This window comes from Dreissena polymorpha, chromosome 2 (assembly GCF_020536995.1).
Source record: "Dreissena polymorpha isolate Duluth1 chromosome 2, UMN_Dpol_1.0, whole genome shotgun sequence".
In the NCBI taxonomy this organism is placed as follows: domain Eukaryota; kingdom Metazoa; phylum Mollusca; class Bivalvia; order Myida; family Dreissenidae; genus Dreissena; species Dreissena polymorpha.
In genome coordinates, this window is record NC_068356.1 from 101301725 (window position 1) to 101317285 (window position 15561).

The following is a 15561-nucleotide window of genomic DNA, read 5'->3' on the forward strand; positions in this document are numbered from 1 at the left end:
TTTAAAACATATACCAAATTATTTGATGGTCAGCGTTATAAACGCTTGATAAATTTGTCTATGATTGTTTGATTTATGTGTATTAATACCAATACAGCACTTTGCTTGTTGGAATAAATAATATTCTTTAATGTAACATATAAGTGTGTCTACTTTAAATAGGGATTTTCCATGAATCCCAATTAAAAGGGGTATTTTACAGGCTTTTTTTACTTTAAAAAATCAACTTTTGTAATAATTTATCTGTATCTCCTAAACAAAACAGCAGGGAATCGACATGATAATCTATAATAGAAAAAACATGTTACACCAGCTTAACGAAATTCCTTACATTTCAACTCAAAAGTGAATTGCTTGCATTTCGAATAATTTCTTATTTACGGACCAAAACTTAAAAGGTTATGCAAGCGTAACAAAATTCTAAACATTTCAACTCCAAAGTGAATAGCGTGCATTTCGAATCATGTCTAATTTACAAACCCAAACTTAAAATGTTATTCCAGCTTAACAAAATTCCAAACATTTCAACTCATAAGCGAATCGCTTGCATTACAAATCATTTCTTATTTACAGACCTAAACTAAAAAGTCTTACAAGCTTAACAAAATTCCACAAAACAACATTTCAACTAAAAGTGAATCACTTGTATTACAAATTGCCAATCCTCCTTATTTTACAGATCCACTCTCCAAATGTTATGCCAGCGTAACAAAATTCTAAACATTTCAACTCAAAATTGAATCGCTCACATTTGGTATTGTTCTTTTTCACTGACCCAAACTCATAAAGTTACACCGGTATAACAAAATTCAAACATTCCAACAGAAATTGAATTGCTCACAATACAATTCCAAACATTTGAACTCAAACTTATTTTGCACATATTTCAAATGGTCTCTTATTCACAGACCACACTTAAAAGTTGCATCGACATAACAAAATTAAAACATTTCATAAGAAATTAATTACTTGCATTACATATTTTTTGTTATTTATAATGTACAGACCGTAATGTAACTTTGCCTGCACAGTCCCCTTATGATAGTTAGTAAGTGTTGCAAGTATGAAAGCAATAGCTTTGATACTTAAGGAATATAATGGACCTAAACACAAAACTTAACCAAAATTTTCAATTTTCTAAGTATAAAAAGGGAACATAATACTGTCAAAATGCACGCCAGAGTTATCTAACTTTGCCTGCCCAGTCCCAACATGATAGTAAGTAAGTGTACCAAGTTTGAATGCAATAGCATTGATACTTTTTGAGAAAAGTGGACCTAAACGCAAAACTTAACCGGACGCCGACGACAACGCCGAAGCCGACGCCAAGGTGATGACAATAGCTCATATTTTTTTTTAAATAGATGAGCTAAAAAAGATACACATCCACCAAATAAACTGTGCATGGTTGTTAGTACCCCAATAAACGATGAAATATTGAAATTATTAAAAGTAATTTAGGGAAATGTTTTGATAAAAATAAATAAATTAACAAGAGCTGTCTTCATAGGATGACATATGCCCCCAAGAAACGCTTTGATAGAAGGTATGAGCATTTTTCGAAACCTAAACGCAGATTTCAAAACCTAAACGAGGACCCTAAGTTCAAGGTCAAGGTCAAAGGGGTCAAAATGTGTGTGTGTATGGAAAGGCCTTGTCCATTTTCACATGCATACCAAATATGAAGGTTACATCTTAAGCGACATAGAAGTTATGAGCATTTTTCGAAACCTAAACGCTGATTTCGAAACCTATTCGCGGACCCTAAGTTCCTGGTCAATGTCAAAGGGGTCAAAATTTGTGTTCGTATGGAAAGGCCTTGTCCATATACACATGCAAACCAAATATGAAGGTTACATCTGAAGCGACCTAGAAGTTATCAGCATTTTTCAAAAAAATGTGACGAACAGACAGAACAGTGCGATCACTTTATGCCCTCCTTCGGGGGTATAAAAAACCCAATCACCCATGGAAGTTTGCGAATATCAGACAGCTCATCTAACCCACACAATTATTATTGAAAGTTTATAAGGACCAACAAGAGATGTGTTTGTCAGAAACACAATGCTCCCTTCTGCGCTGCTTTGAAGACATATATTTGACCTTTGACCTTGAAGGATGACCTTGATCTTTCACCACTCAAAATGTGCAGCTACATGAGATACACATGCATGCCAAATATCAAGTTGCTATCTGAAGCGACATAGAAGTTATGAGCATTTTTTCAAAACCTAAACGCCAAACCTAAACGCAAAGTGTGACGGAAAGACAGACAGACGGTCCGATCACTATATGCCCTCCTTCGGGGGCATAAAAAACACACATATTTTCACAGTCAAGTGACACACACAATGACATGTGACACATGTAATGTCAAATGTCACTTGCGAACGATCATATTAAAATGAGCCATTTACCTGTAGCTGGGCTGAGTAAACCTGACGAGCCTGCATATTGGTGAAATCCTGTGTACGCCTGACTCAAGACGTCGAGCCCGGAGTTGCCATTGGTGAGGCTAGGCGACATGGTGGTGGCGGCGAGGCTGTTCCCCAGCCCCTGCAGTCCTGTAAACCCACTGAGGGAACCGTTAGACCCGGACAGAGAGGCTGCAATGGTACCCGGAACAAGTCAACAGGGGCGGCCTTAACAAGTTCATAGACAAATCCACTAATACATGTATAACAAAAACAACAGCTATATAGATGTTTTCATGAAAAGCCAAGAAGACACATTTAAGAACATTTGGAAAATATGTGTACAAACATGTTATCAGCTTTCAGTCTAGATACAGGGGTTTTCACACAAAAACTAAAATTACATCAAGTATCACACACTGAACAAGTACTAAGTTTAGTGTTAAATCTATTGAACACACAGGAATGAAACAAGAAACATGTAGAAAACATAAAAGTTTTAAGGAACAATCAACAAATCTATATACATTCAACTGATCATGTCACGTATATGAGCTACCTGATTGGTTGTGAAGGTTGGAAGCCCCTCCTGCCACCATATTCTGCCCGGTATCCATCTTCATGATTGCATTGTCATGCATACTATTAAAACTGCCATTGATTCCCATAGCCCCAGTCAGGGCCATATTTCCCATGCCCATCACATCTGCATTCCCGTTCACCAAACTTCTACCAGAATTAATTCCCATTCCGCCTTGGGACATGCTGCTATTTTCCAGTTTTGCTAAATTCCCGACCACTTCGCTATAGTCTCCCATATTTTGCATGATTGTGGCCAAATAAATATTACTTGAATCCTCACCGGATGACCCATTATTTTCCAAGCCAAAAGAGCTGTTGTTTCCGAAATGTAAAGGAACCCCGTTACTGTTCCCCATTATGTTGGGCGTGGCCATATTAGTGACGGGGGTATTTGTGGCCCTACTATGGCCCTGCATGTTATGTGCTTGAGACACGAGACCTAAAATAGACACATAGAAGGCAAACATTAAACATTCATCACACAGCTCCTTCTGTATTATGAAACTGATACAGAATTTAAAAAAAAACATAATTTGAGATTGTTTTAATTCTAGGATACTAAAACATCAAAATATGAGTTGTTTCACAAGTCAAGGAAATATCTTGTAACTAACATTAATATTGATATAAAAATATTAACGCAATAACGAACAACATTTTTTTAAGATCAACGGAAATCAAACTACAATTTAAGGATTATATTGTGGGGGGATGTGAATAAACATCACAACAATAAGAGTTACACAACAAGAGCACCGCACAACGGCTGCCACGCTCGGCTGCGGGTGCAGCTTTGAATAGATAAAAGCTTGTCAGAATTTTTTAGAAGTCACAGTGACCTTGACCTTTGACCTAGTGATCCAAAAAGTGGTTGTGTGGAACTCATCAAGGTGCAGCTACATATGAAGTTTCAAAGTTGTAGGATTAAGCACTTTGATTTTAGAGCCAATGTTCAAACCCTTGACAAAATGTTAAGGTTTTAGCACGACGCGGACGACGACGGACACGACACGACACGACAACGGACACGACGCGACGAGCTGGCTATGACAATACCTAGGGTTTTCTCCGAAAACAGACGAGCTAAAAAACAACAGCGGCAAAAGTAAAACGAGGAGATATAAAATACGATAAAAGTAGACACTCTACAACAATACACAACATCAGATAAAAGAATACAGCACATATTTGCAGCACCGAATGACCCATTATTTCCCAAGCCAATAGAGTTGTTGTTTCCTAAATGTGAAGAAACCCCTTTATTGTTCCCCATTATGTTGGGCGTGGCCATATTAGTGACGGGGGTATTTGTGGCCCTACTATGGCCCTGCATGTTATGTGCTTGAGACACGAGACCTAAAAAAGACACATAGAAGGCAAACATTAAACATTCATCACACAGATCCACTCAGTAGTCACTACTAGACTGTAGTGTTTGTCAGTCAGCGAGAAAGCGAAGAATTTCAATACTACCAATCATGTTTACAATACATGAATAAATACGGTGTTTTGTTGTGACACGCACAAAACAAACACACGATATATCGCATTATAGCAATAAAAGTTCATTTGCACTCCGTTACAACAAGCTATTGTTTATAAACAAACCAGGTCTTAAATATTTTTTTTGAGCCCAGATTGTGTAATTAATAAATCCAATCTCCTTACACAATTCGAGCTCGGGTGAACATAGCCATGGTAATGCCATAGTAAAAATCGCAAGAAAAATTTGGTAATATGAAAAAAAATATATGATTGACAGTAAAAAGACAATTTTGGCTGTTAACGTTACCAAGAAGGAATGTTGAGATTAATGCTTTAAAAGCAAAAGTATGTCTTTCTTGGTTGATTGCATTCACAGAAAATGTGTTTTGGCCCTCATGTTAAGCATTAAAACCTTAACTCATTTTGTGGGTAAGTATAAAAGTTAACTGTCTCAAAAAGTTGAGACAGGACACAGTGATCGGAAGACGCTGACGCCTAGCTCTCCAAAATACACTTAGTGAACACATACAGCATCAGGAACAGATATAAAACACATGAACACTAACAGTGCACACACAGAAACATAGAAAAAGTTGTCTTAACAATAGTTGACAATACAGGAGTAAACCAGTGACACTAACATTTTCATATGAAGTTAATTTTGCATAAACACTCAACAATCAGTATATATAAATCACTTAATTGTTATTTGTCCCCATTAAAAATCGTTTCTCAATGGTGTTTTTAACATGTATATGTGAAATGATATTACGCAGTGATTACCTAGTTTTTATCAGAAACTAAAGCTGCTACAGCTAAAACAACAAAAAACAAAAACACCTAAGATTCCTTCAGTCACCTTGCTGCTTTTAATATATCCATAGTTCTATAGGTCATAATATATTAAATAGCTTCCCTATATAATTCAATGTAAAAGCGGCAACTTTAAGCGAAGATAAATGCAACATTTTGCACATAGAGACCCGCATAACCATACCTTTTCTTAAAGGCCATTCTAAGCGAAATCGATTTACACCATAAAAATATATATGTCATGTTCAAACCAAGAAAGAACTTGACACGAATCAAAATCGACTGTTTTTGCAACTTTTTTTTGGCCGTTTCTTAGTGAATTGTTACTTTTTTTCAGTGCAATTCTTTACTATAGTATCCAAGTTTATCATATTTCAGGGATTCAATAGTGAACACCTATTCATGCCCTACCATTATCTCTCCAAAAGATAAAACCCGAACAATAGTTTTAAGTGTAAAACATGCCTTCCTGTCAACTATGACATTTTTTTAGAGTGTACAGCCCTACATGAAACGATTATTTAGTATAATGTAACCTATATGTGTTGTACTTGATATTATAACTCAGATCATGAAGCCCACAATTTAGAAAAATCCTCAAACAAGTTTAGATTTTTATGAGAATGTTATCAAGAATTGTTCTGCAAATTGAATTGATTGACATTACCAGACAGAAAGTGGACACCAAAAACACATGTGCAACAGATACATGTTTATCCCACTTTTACAGCGCATTCGGTTATTAAAGCCGAGTTGATTTAATCTAGTATTATACATGGCACGTGCTACGTTGTAAGGCTACGTTGTAAACAAATGTAGTTCCTTGTATATAACAACGAAATGTTATATTGATGTTATAAAACTTTTAGATTTGCAATTCAATATGAATACAAGGGACAAAATTGTCACAAAACCAGGTTTTCATTGTGAAAAAAAATCTGATAAAGGGAGAAAACTCAAACTGAACTTTTGAAATGACCAAAAAAAATTAACCCCCTTTGTAAGTTTTTTTTTTTTTTTTTAAATCTATTTTTAGTCGTGGCGACCTTGACATTGGAGATATTGACGTGATTCTTTCGTGGGACACACCGTCCCATGATGGTGAACAAATGTGCCAAATGATTTTAAAATCTCACAATGAATGACATAGTTATGGCCAGGACAAGCTCATTTATGGCCATTTTTGACCTTTGAACTCAAAGTGTGACCTTGACCTTGGAGATATCGACGTAATTATTTCGCGCGACACACCGTCCAATGATGGTGAACAAATGTGCCAAATGATTTTAAAATCTGACGATGAACGGCATAGTTATGGCTCGGACAAGCTCATTTATGGCCATTTTTGACCTTTGAACTCAAAGTGTGACCTTGACCTTGGAGATATCGACGTAATTATTTCGCGCGACACACCGTCCAATGATGGTGAACAAATGTGCCAAATGATTTTAAAATCTGACAATGAACGACATAGTTATGGCCCGGACAAGCTTATTCCGCCAGCCCGCCAGCCAGCCAGCCAGCCAGCCCGCCAGCCAGCCCGCCCGCATTCGCCAATCTAATAACCAGTTTTTTCCTTCGGAAAACCTGGTTAAAAATTATAATTAATTACGCACGACTCTTTGTCACAGAACGATATTCGGATTTTGAAAGATGATCATTTGATCAGCGGTTATTTTTGGAACACGGAGTCAAACACTGACCTTGGTCACACTACAGTAATTATCACAGTATGAAACAACTCATGAAAACGCGAAATTATCCAGTTAAACTAATTTTGTTCAAATAAAAAGGTTTTCTGAATAAATAGTGGGATAAATAGAATAATAGATTAGTGTTTATTATTGATCAGGTTTATCATGCTCGGCACGAAAAATATTTTGTTTTCTAAGCCTCGCATGATAAACCTGATCTATAATCAACACTAACCTATTATTCTCTATATGCGCATAGACATTTACCACTCATAGTACTAGGTTTGTACATATCAGATACTTGACAGTGATGGTCATTTTAACAGGTGTTTGCATTATGAAATATAAATAGAAAAATACACCATCAAATGTTAATAATTAAAATTATGAACACTACACTACCATATAGTATCTGAATATAACAAGTGCTGTCTCTAAACAGTAATTATATATATTATAATATAGGAAAGTGAACTCTGCCTTCAGGACTGTTTAAATAACATTTCATTACATTGGTTAGTCAAGAAGCATAGTTTATTGTGTAAACGTGAGTTCCAACCATGACTATAACTCTGGGGCTGTGATTCATATCCAACATGTTACTGATAGAATTTAGAAACAGGAGTTCGTTTCAAGGAACCTAAACTGTGAATAACACAAGCTTAGAAGACATCAGTACATAATGGCCTTTTTGATATTGATCAGTGTCTGGAGCTATGGCCTAAGAATCGTAGCCTACAGTAAGAAGCGCTATGGCCTACCAATCCAAGCTAACAGGAAGAGGTCGGAGAACAGGAGGTCTAGGGCGAAAAGTGTGATTACCGCAGATGTGTGGATCAAGAAGGGTCGTACCTGGGTTAGAGGAGGCATTTGCCAGTGCCGCCAAGTCCTGAAGGTTCTGGAGGTGCATGTTACTAGAGACATCGCCTGCAAGTACACCGGCATCTACATCAGTTACACGGGCATACATCAGCCAAACAGTAACATAATGTAATAACCTCTCGTAATGGGTCCAACATTTACAGAACCAAAATGTTCATCAACCTAAATTGTATGTGTGCCATGTTTTGATGTTTATTAGAAATCCAAAAACATTCATTTGGGACATTTTAGATAGTGAACTGGTCTCATATCAGACCATAACTGCAAGAAAAATAATATGTGTATTGTGAGAATTAGCAATACACCTTTTAGTTGACCACCAATATAATGCAACGTTATTATGAAACTGATACAGAATTAAAAAAAACATAATTTGAAATTGTTTTAAGTCTAGGATACTGAAATATCCAAATATGATTTGTTTCAAAAGTCAAGGAAATAACTTGTAACTAACATTAATATTGATATAAAAATATTAACGCAATAACGAACAACAATTCTTTTTAAGATCAAAGGAAATCAAACAACAATTTAACGATTATATTGTGGGATGTTTGGATAAACATCACAACAATAAGAGTCACACAACAAGTGCACCGCATAACGGCTGCCACGCTCGGCTGCGGGTGCAGTTTTGAATAGATAAAAGATTGTCAGAATTTGTTTAGAGGTCACAGTGACCTTGACCTTTGACCTAGTGACCCAAAATTTGGTCGTGTAGAACTCATCAAGGTGTAGCTACATATGAATTTTCAAAGATGTAGGATGAAGCACTTTGATTTAAGAGCCAATGTTCAAAACCTTGACAAAATATTAAGGTTTTTGCACGACGCGGACGACGACGGACACGACAAGACGCGAAACGAAGACGGACACGACACAACGAGCTTGCTATGACAATACCTCGGGTTTTCTCCGAAAACAGCCGAGCTTAAAAACAACAGCGGCAAAAGTAAAACGAGGAGATATAAAATACGATAAAAGTAGACACTCTACAACAATACACAACATCAGATAAAAGAATACAGCAGATATTGCGACTTAAAATGTACCAGAAAGTAACATGCATAGTAATAATACTGTACCAAATCCCACATAAGAGTTATATGAACGTTTAAAGTACGAAGGAAGCTTAAATGTTAAAGCATTTGCTTAAATAATAAAGCAATATATATTTTCCTTTGTCCGTAATATGTACAAGGAATAGGACAATTTAATTTCATCATAAACCAATCATGTTAAATAACTACAATCAAATAACATTAAATAAATGATTGGTTTAGTATTCAACCAAACAAACCATACTGGGGGTGACGTTAACCATGAAATCATGTGGATAAACTTGTATGTAAGCGTTATACATGGTTGTGTTACACGGTACTTGAATTCCCACATGCAAAAAACAGTGTATAAAATACAAAGCGCAAAAGACAATATCCCCTTTCCATGGAAAATCATAAATTTAATGATCAATGTTGAATACTCACATGGTATGGGGACATGTTGAATTAAAACAAAATCACCATTACCCATTCTTTAAACTGGTCTTGTTCTATAAAAAACATCTTTCTTTTTAAAACATGGACTTTAATACTTTTAAGTTAAAATTCCATATGAAAGTAAGTTTGGTTGTAGATGATCATTTCCTCTTTGAATAAAATAGCCAATTCATTGAAACACTACACGTACACACAATATGTAAACACCACAAGGATTGCAAATAGGAACACTGACATATTTTTGTATTTGATCTAATTTATTTAAATTGTTATTCATATTTTTTGTGCATATACTCTTTGTGTCAAAGGTGTTTGTTTTTTAAAGTTTAACCTAGTATAAAAATTTATTTTCATGGTGTTTTATCAAATCCTAACACAATTGATCTATAGAAATACACTAATTCTAGTTTCATATGATTTTCCACGTCCATGCTATGTTATATTATACTTCTAAATGTTTCCTTTTGCAAAGAAGTGAAAACCACAAAACGTAAAACAAAACTGATTGACAACAATCCATGCAAACTGCAGCCCTACAATACTCATTTGCAAATCACACGTGATTAAGCATGCGCACATGTGACTATGACAGCTAATTGTCAGAAACAAAACGATGAGATGCTTTCAGCCCCCTCCCAACCACCAACCCCATGTAATGTTAGGGTATAAAATGACTTTAACTGATGCAAAAGGAATAATGTTCTCTACCAAAAGATTGTCAATTACATCATTCTGGAATGTACAAACATGATTTTATTGATAAAGGGTAGACTTATTAAGTATCTTTACTTTACTGTTGATGTAAAAATATGTAAACTCCAATTCAAGAATCTTAAACATGTACAATTTAGTTTTGAAAGACTAATTAAGATCTGAACATATACAAATGTTGCAACAGAGAAGTAAACAAGTTTTCATGCAATGACAAACATGTCCGCAATTCTATGTTGCAACATAGGAGCATTAGTTCTCCGTAAAACTAACCCTCAAAGAGACAGTGTTTCCATGCAAAGTTAAACAACAACAGAATCTGCAAGATAAACAACTAGCCAAAAAACAAGAGATGTGTTTGTCAGAAACACAATACCCCCTACTGCTCAGCTTTAATTTAATTTTTTGTATTATGTCCCTTTAAAAATAGTACTTCCCTTGCAGAAATGATTTGTACTTGCTAAATGAAAAATATAAATTATCTTCCTTTAAAGCTTTTGACTTCCCTTGGATTTGTTTTTTGACCTTTGACCTTGAAGGATGACCTTGACCTTTCACCACTCAAAATTTGCAGCTCCATGAGATGCACATGCATGCCAAATATCAAATTGCTATCTTCAATATTGCAAAAGTTATGGCCAATGTGAAAGTTTTCGGTCGGACAGACTGACAGACAATTCAGCTGCTAGATGCCACCCTACTGAGGGCATACACAGAGACAGGAACTATTTTTTTTTAACTGAACCAAGATATTATTAAAACAAATGTTCTGACCAAGTGTTATGAATATTGAACAATAAATGTGACTTTTAGAGTGTTAACAAAGTTTTACTAAAGCCTTATATGGAAAAATGTCCCGCCCTCTGGAAGCAATGTTTTTTCAAACAACCATAGCTAGTTTCAAACTCGTCCAAGATATTATTGAGTCAAATCTTGTGACCTAGTTGCAGAAGATTGGACAATAAATGTGGTCTTTAAAGTGTTAACAAGGAAAATGTTGACATCACACAACGCACGATGGACAAAAAGCGATCACAAAAGCTCACCATGAGCACGTTGTTTTTGCTGTTGTTTAGAGGTCACAGTGACATATGAAGTTTCAAAGTTGTAGGTGGAAGCACTCTGATTGTAGAGCAAAATGTCAAGGTTTAAGCACGACGCCGGCGGACAACACGACAAGCTGGCTATGACAATACCTCGGGTTCTCTCCGAAAACAGCCGAGCTAAAAATGATTATAAAGTTTTAGAACTCTACAAGTTATATTGTATTATTAAAGCGTTATAATGTCTATGAACATAGATACAGGGGACAGATGGACAAACCAAATCTTTATTTTCTCACTAGTGAGAGCATAAAAATATTATTCTCTAACAATATACATTTGTCACTTACCTTTGGCGAGTTCATTTCTCAATTTAGAACATCTGTCTTGAGATGACCTAAAATTTTTAGCCTGCTCCGGAAGAAAAGAAAACCATATGATGATATAAATGTTTCACTTCATTTAGCCTTTTTAAGTCTCATCCCATTATTTGCTGAATACATATGACTCTGCTTATCTATGACAATGCACCTATAGTTGTTGCTTAATATAGGCTAACATCTTTCATTGTGGTTTACAAACTCTTTTCTCAAGAATGAAGACCATGCCCATTCCCCAATCCTTCAAAAACCCTGCATTGAGACTTATTCTTCTAATATATTAATCCAACCAGACAATTAATATAAATGTTTATTCCAGCGCTTTTTATATATCATTAATTGACATACTCAGCACATTATGCAAAGCATTCTTTAAAAAATTATATTCGTCAACAACATTGAATATATTAGTGATAACATAATATCATTTTTATTAATTGCATCTGTTCAATTGCCAACTCGGTTGAAACACAAAAAACATTTTGTAGTATCAATTTGCACTTCTTTAGCATTAAAAAAAACGGAATGTATACAAATTACCAGTATATCTTCATTTCCATTTTGTTCTTCCATCTCACAGGTATCCTCAATTTTCCTCTTTTTCAAAGATGCGTCTGAAAATTCCTTCCTAAAAGTGTGTTAAATCAATTCTTTAAATCAAGTTGGTCTCTAGTTAGGGTATTTTTAATGTAAATTTTACTTTCCAAATATATCACTGATATCACAGACACCTTTAATAGTTTATTAGGACTAACATCGACAGATGCTTGGTTTATAAAAAATATCACATTTTTTGCATACAATTAAATCAGTTGATTTTGGTTGGCCATGTATCGTGATATATATAACTAGTAGATCCTTTTAATAAAATAGGCCGACTGAGAATAGAGATTATATTAACCCTTGACACAATTTGCAGGACTTTGGACCTGTGTTGGTTTTTATTAAATTGGATGGGTCATGATTGTTTGTAGATTATTTGTTGATATTGTAGATTTATATTTTAAGAAGAACTTATGCTTACACTTTCTTATTATATTCTGCAAGACCTTGGCTTTTCAGGATTTCGAGACATGTTTTTATTTCATCGTCTGTCAATTTCATTAATGGCCGGAAAAACTTTTCGGTTATATTAACGACAGATTCAGAAACATCCTCCACCATGGCCCAGACGTTCTGCTCCAGCTGAGCCATTTTGAGATGAATGCCATAGCTTTGCTGGAACCGTCTCACGTCCTAAAACATATCCAATTCAGGAATTACATTACATGTTTTTAGCATATGCTTGTGAATCTTTAACATACTTTAAACCACTACTAAATACTCTGCATAAATAATAATAAACAAGACATAGCTTGCAGATTTTGTTTAGCTTTGATAGGTTTATGTAGATTTCCTGTTAGTACTAAGTAGTATGGTATTACGACAGTATGGACGTATTTGAGGAAGAATATCTTTAAATAGATACATAGTGGTTTTATCAAAATAAAATCAATAATCTAGATTATAAATAATAATAGTATTTACATAATTATGCAATACAAAGCAATGTTTTCATACAGGCTACAGTCACACAAAGATCGATGCAAAACATCCTGAAGAATAAGTATCATTTAGAGTTATAGTAAGTGAGTTTACATTATTTTGCTATGTTTAGTAACAAAGACCTTCACAGTGGTCTTACTGACCCTAAATAATATCCAAAGCTTAGTCAGAATGTATGAATTGAAAATCTAAATCAAATATGTACAGTAAGTTTAATGATGTACTAGCTGAGTTATTAGAATATTTAGTTTTGATCTAGTTTTAAGAAACAGTGAAATGACCTTCAATCTTTACTAAACTAAAAATGGCATAAACCAGAAGAGAAGTGAAAAACACATGATTATCAAAATCACTAAAAATGATACACCACTTTTACCTTCACTTGGAATTTAGAGCATAGTTGTCCCTTCCAAGCTTTCATGTCTGCACGGGAAAGGGGCATGGAAGGTCTAACCTGCCGCATCAATCTCACTTTGTCGACAAAGGTTTTAGGCTTATGCTTTTCCTGAAGGACTACATTATGTTGCTGCCCCATCGTCAATGCTGTAGCTGTAGACAGCAGTGAATATAATTTCACTTTAAAGGTGGAAAGCTTGCTTTGTCCTCATAACTTTTTGCTCTTTCCGCCTCTAAAGCATTTCATTTGTAAGCATTTCCTTGTTGATGTCCATTAAGTAATTAAATTCTTATAACTAAGACAAGTTGAAAAGTCATAGATATGTGTTCTTATTCTTATTTTTATGATTAATAATAAGTTCTTCATGTACATGATGTCATGTTAATGGTACAGAAGTTTTGTTACATGTTCTATGTGCAAATGTGTGTACTCTCGAATTTGATGCCCACAGAAATCTCACTTAAGGCTTAAAGGCGCATATCAAAATTTGTGTTTGCAGTGTCCACATTGAATTATTGATCTTCACTTTTCTTTTCCAGTGTGTGTTTTATGGACCCCATTGGGAATAAGCTTTCAGCTTAATGGGTTATCAAAAGGTCCTCAGCATTCATGCTCATATGAACATACTACTGTTAAAAGAACTCATGTATTGTAAAAGGTATGCATATAGTAACAGCGTTTTATTTGTTGCTCTTAAATTGTTACTTTTTTTTCAAAATCAGCCTAGTCTTATTTCCTTGATATCTGTGATATATTCTATGTTAATCTGTGATAATTTCTATGCCTATGTGTCATATATGTGTATGTGCTATTGACATTAAATGTAAATAAATAAATATAAATTTTGATGATAAATGTGAGTTAAAACAATACAAGCTGAAAAGCCTTTAGTTTACAATAGTTTCAAATAGTAATGATTATCTAATGACAGCCAAGTTTTCTGTGATCTATAAGAAATACAATAAAAAAGAGAGCTTTTTGGACCGCTAGAAAAATTCTGGCAATAATGGACTACACAAAATATCTTCATCTATTGTAAAGACACTTTTGTTAACACCATTCTAAGCCACATATAACATAATAACCTTATTGCTATTAAATTATTTAGCATTTAATGATTCATACCCATCTTCTAAAGTATAAACTATCTTTTAAAATAACAATGCATGTATTAAATAACAAATTTCACACACTGTTGGATGGAAACAGTACTTAAAATAGGCCAGCTTAACAGGAAAACTGTACTGTTTACTAATGGTGAAATTTTGGACAAGTAGAAGTTAATTTCTACAATTAACAAAAAGAGGAACGGGTTACCTTGACATCTTACCACCCATGGGTGATCTGCCCCTTGGTTCTAAAAATATCCAGTATCTATTGCTGTAATGCATGCAGCAGCCATATAGAGATTATACAAACCATTGCAAACTTATCTGATTAAAACTTGGCATGATAAACAAGTGGGCCCAGATGGTTCAATATCACTCACTTCTGTTATGGGGTGTGGCCAGTTTTCAACCCTGGGGCATTATTTGAACAATCTTTGTAGAGGACCACAATCTGATGTCACATACTTATTATCAGTAAGATCTGTGTTTGTGAAACACATTGTGTGAAACACAATGCCCCCTATGGCACTTTGAAGCCCCGCAGCAGCTATTGTAGAGAAAATTGTTTAGTCCAAGGCCATAACTTTGCCAAAAATCAATGGACCACAACGAAACTCACACTTCATCTGTAGGTAAATAAGGTAGACTCACATACCAAAAATCAGCTCAATATCTGAAAACTGCATAAAAAACCTTTGGAAAGTGGAATGCGGGACAGACAAAAAGACAGAAAGACTGCTATATACCAACCAAATGGGTGCATACAAAAGTTTGCTTTTTCGTTCCAAAGATTTGTTGAATCATTATTATTATACTATTTAAGTCAATATTATACAGTTCATCCACACAACACATTATTGACCCAAGGGGTATGATTTAAAGAAACTACCGCTATATGATCTTACATGGCAAATATTTTTTAAATGTTTGTACAGGACAGCTTTCTGATGTCATCCACCAAATATCAAAGCTGTAAGCTAAGTGACCTACACATTCAGCTGACCAGA

General features: G+C 34.8%; 2 protein-coding genes and 1 long non-coding RNA gene across 3 annotated transcripts in view; all 3 read right to left on the bottom strand.

The window, feature by feature from the left end:
* The window catches only part of LOC127869944 (low-density lipoprotein receptor-related protein 4-like), a 171796-nt gene that overhangs the window by 43458 nt on the left and 112777 nt on the right, over positions 1 to 15561 (bottom strand). The window lies entirely within an intron of this gene.
* LOC127868276 (uncharacterized) overlaps positions 1 to 15561 on the bottom strand; it is a 53829-nt gene that overhangs the window by 2641 nt on the left and 35627 nt on the right. Inside the window, exons 8-14 of the mRNA XM_052409904.1 lie at positions 13425 to 13597; positions 12528 to 12739; positions 12044 to 12131; positions 11474 to 11534; positions 7841 to 7915; positions 2974 to 3435; positions 2418 to 2606 (exon numbers count right to left, since the gene is read on the bottom strand). Coding sequence (XP_052265864.1) covers positions 2418 to 2606; positions 2974 to 3435; positions 7841 to 7915; positions 11474 to 11534; positions 12044 to 12131; positions 12528 to 12739; positions 13425 to 13597 — 1260 coding nt within the window. The remainder of the gene's footprint in view (positions 1 to 2417; positions 2607 to 2973; positions 3436 to 7840; positions 7916 to 11473; positions 11535 to 12043; positions 12132 to 12527; positions 12740 to 13424; positions 13598 to 15561) is intronic.
* LOC127868285 (uncharacterized) lies at positions 6262 to 6890 on the bottom strand. Its single transcript, XR_008044061.1, has 2 exons — positions 6645 to 6890; positions 6262 to 6482 (listed from the first exon to the last, which is right to left on the bottom strand). It is a non-coding gene; the product is annotated as an uncharacterized LOC127868285 (long non-coding RNA).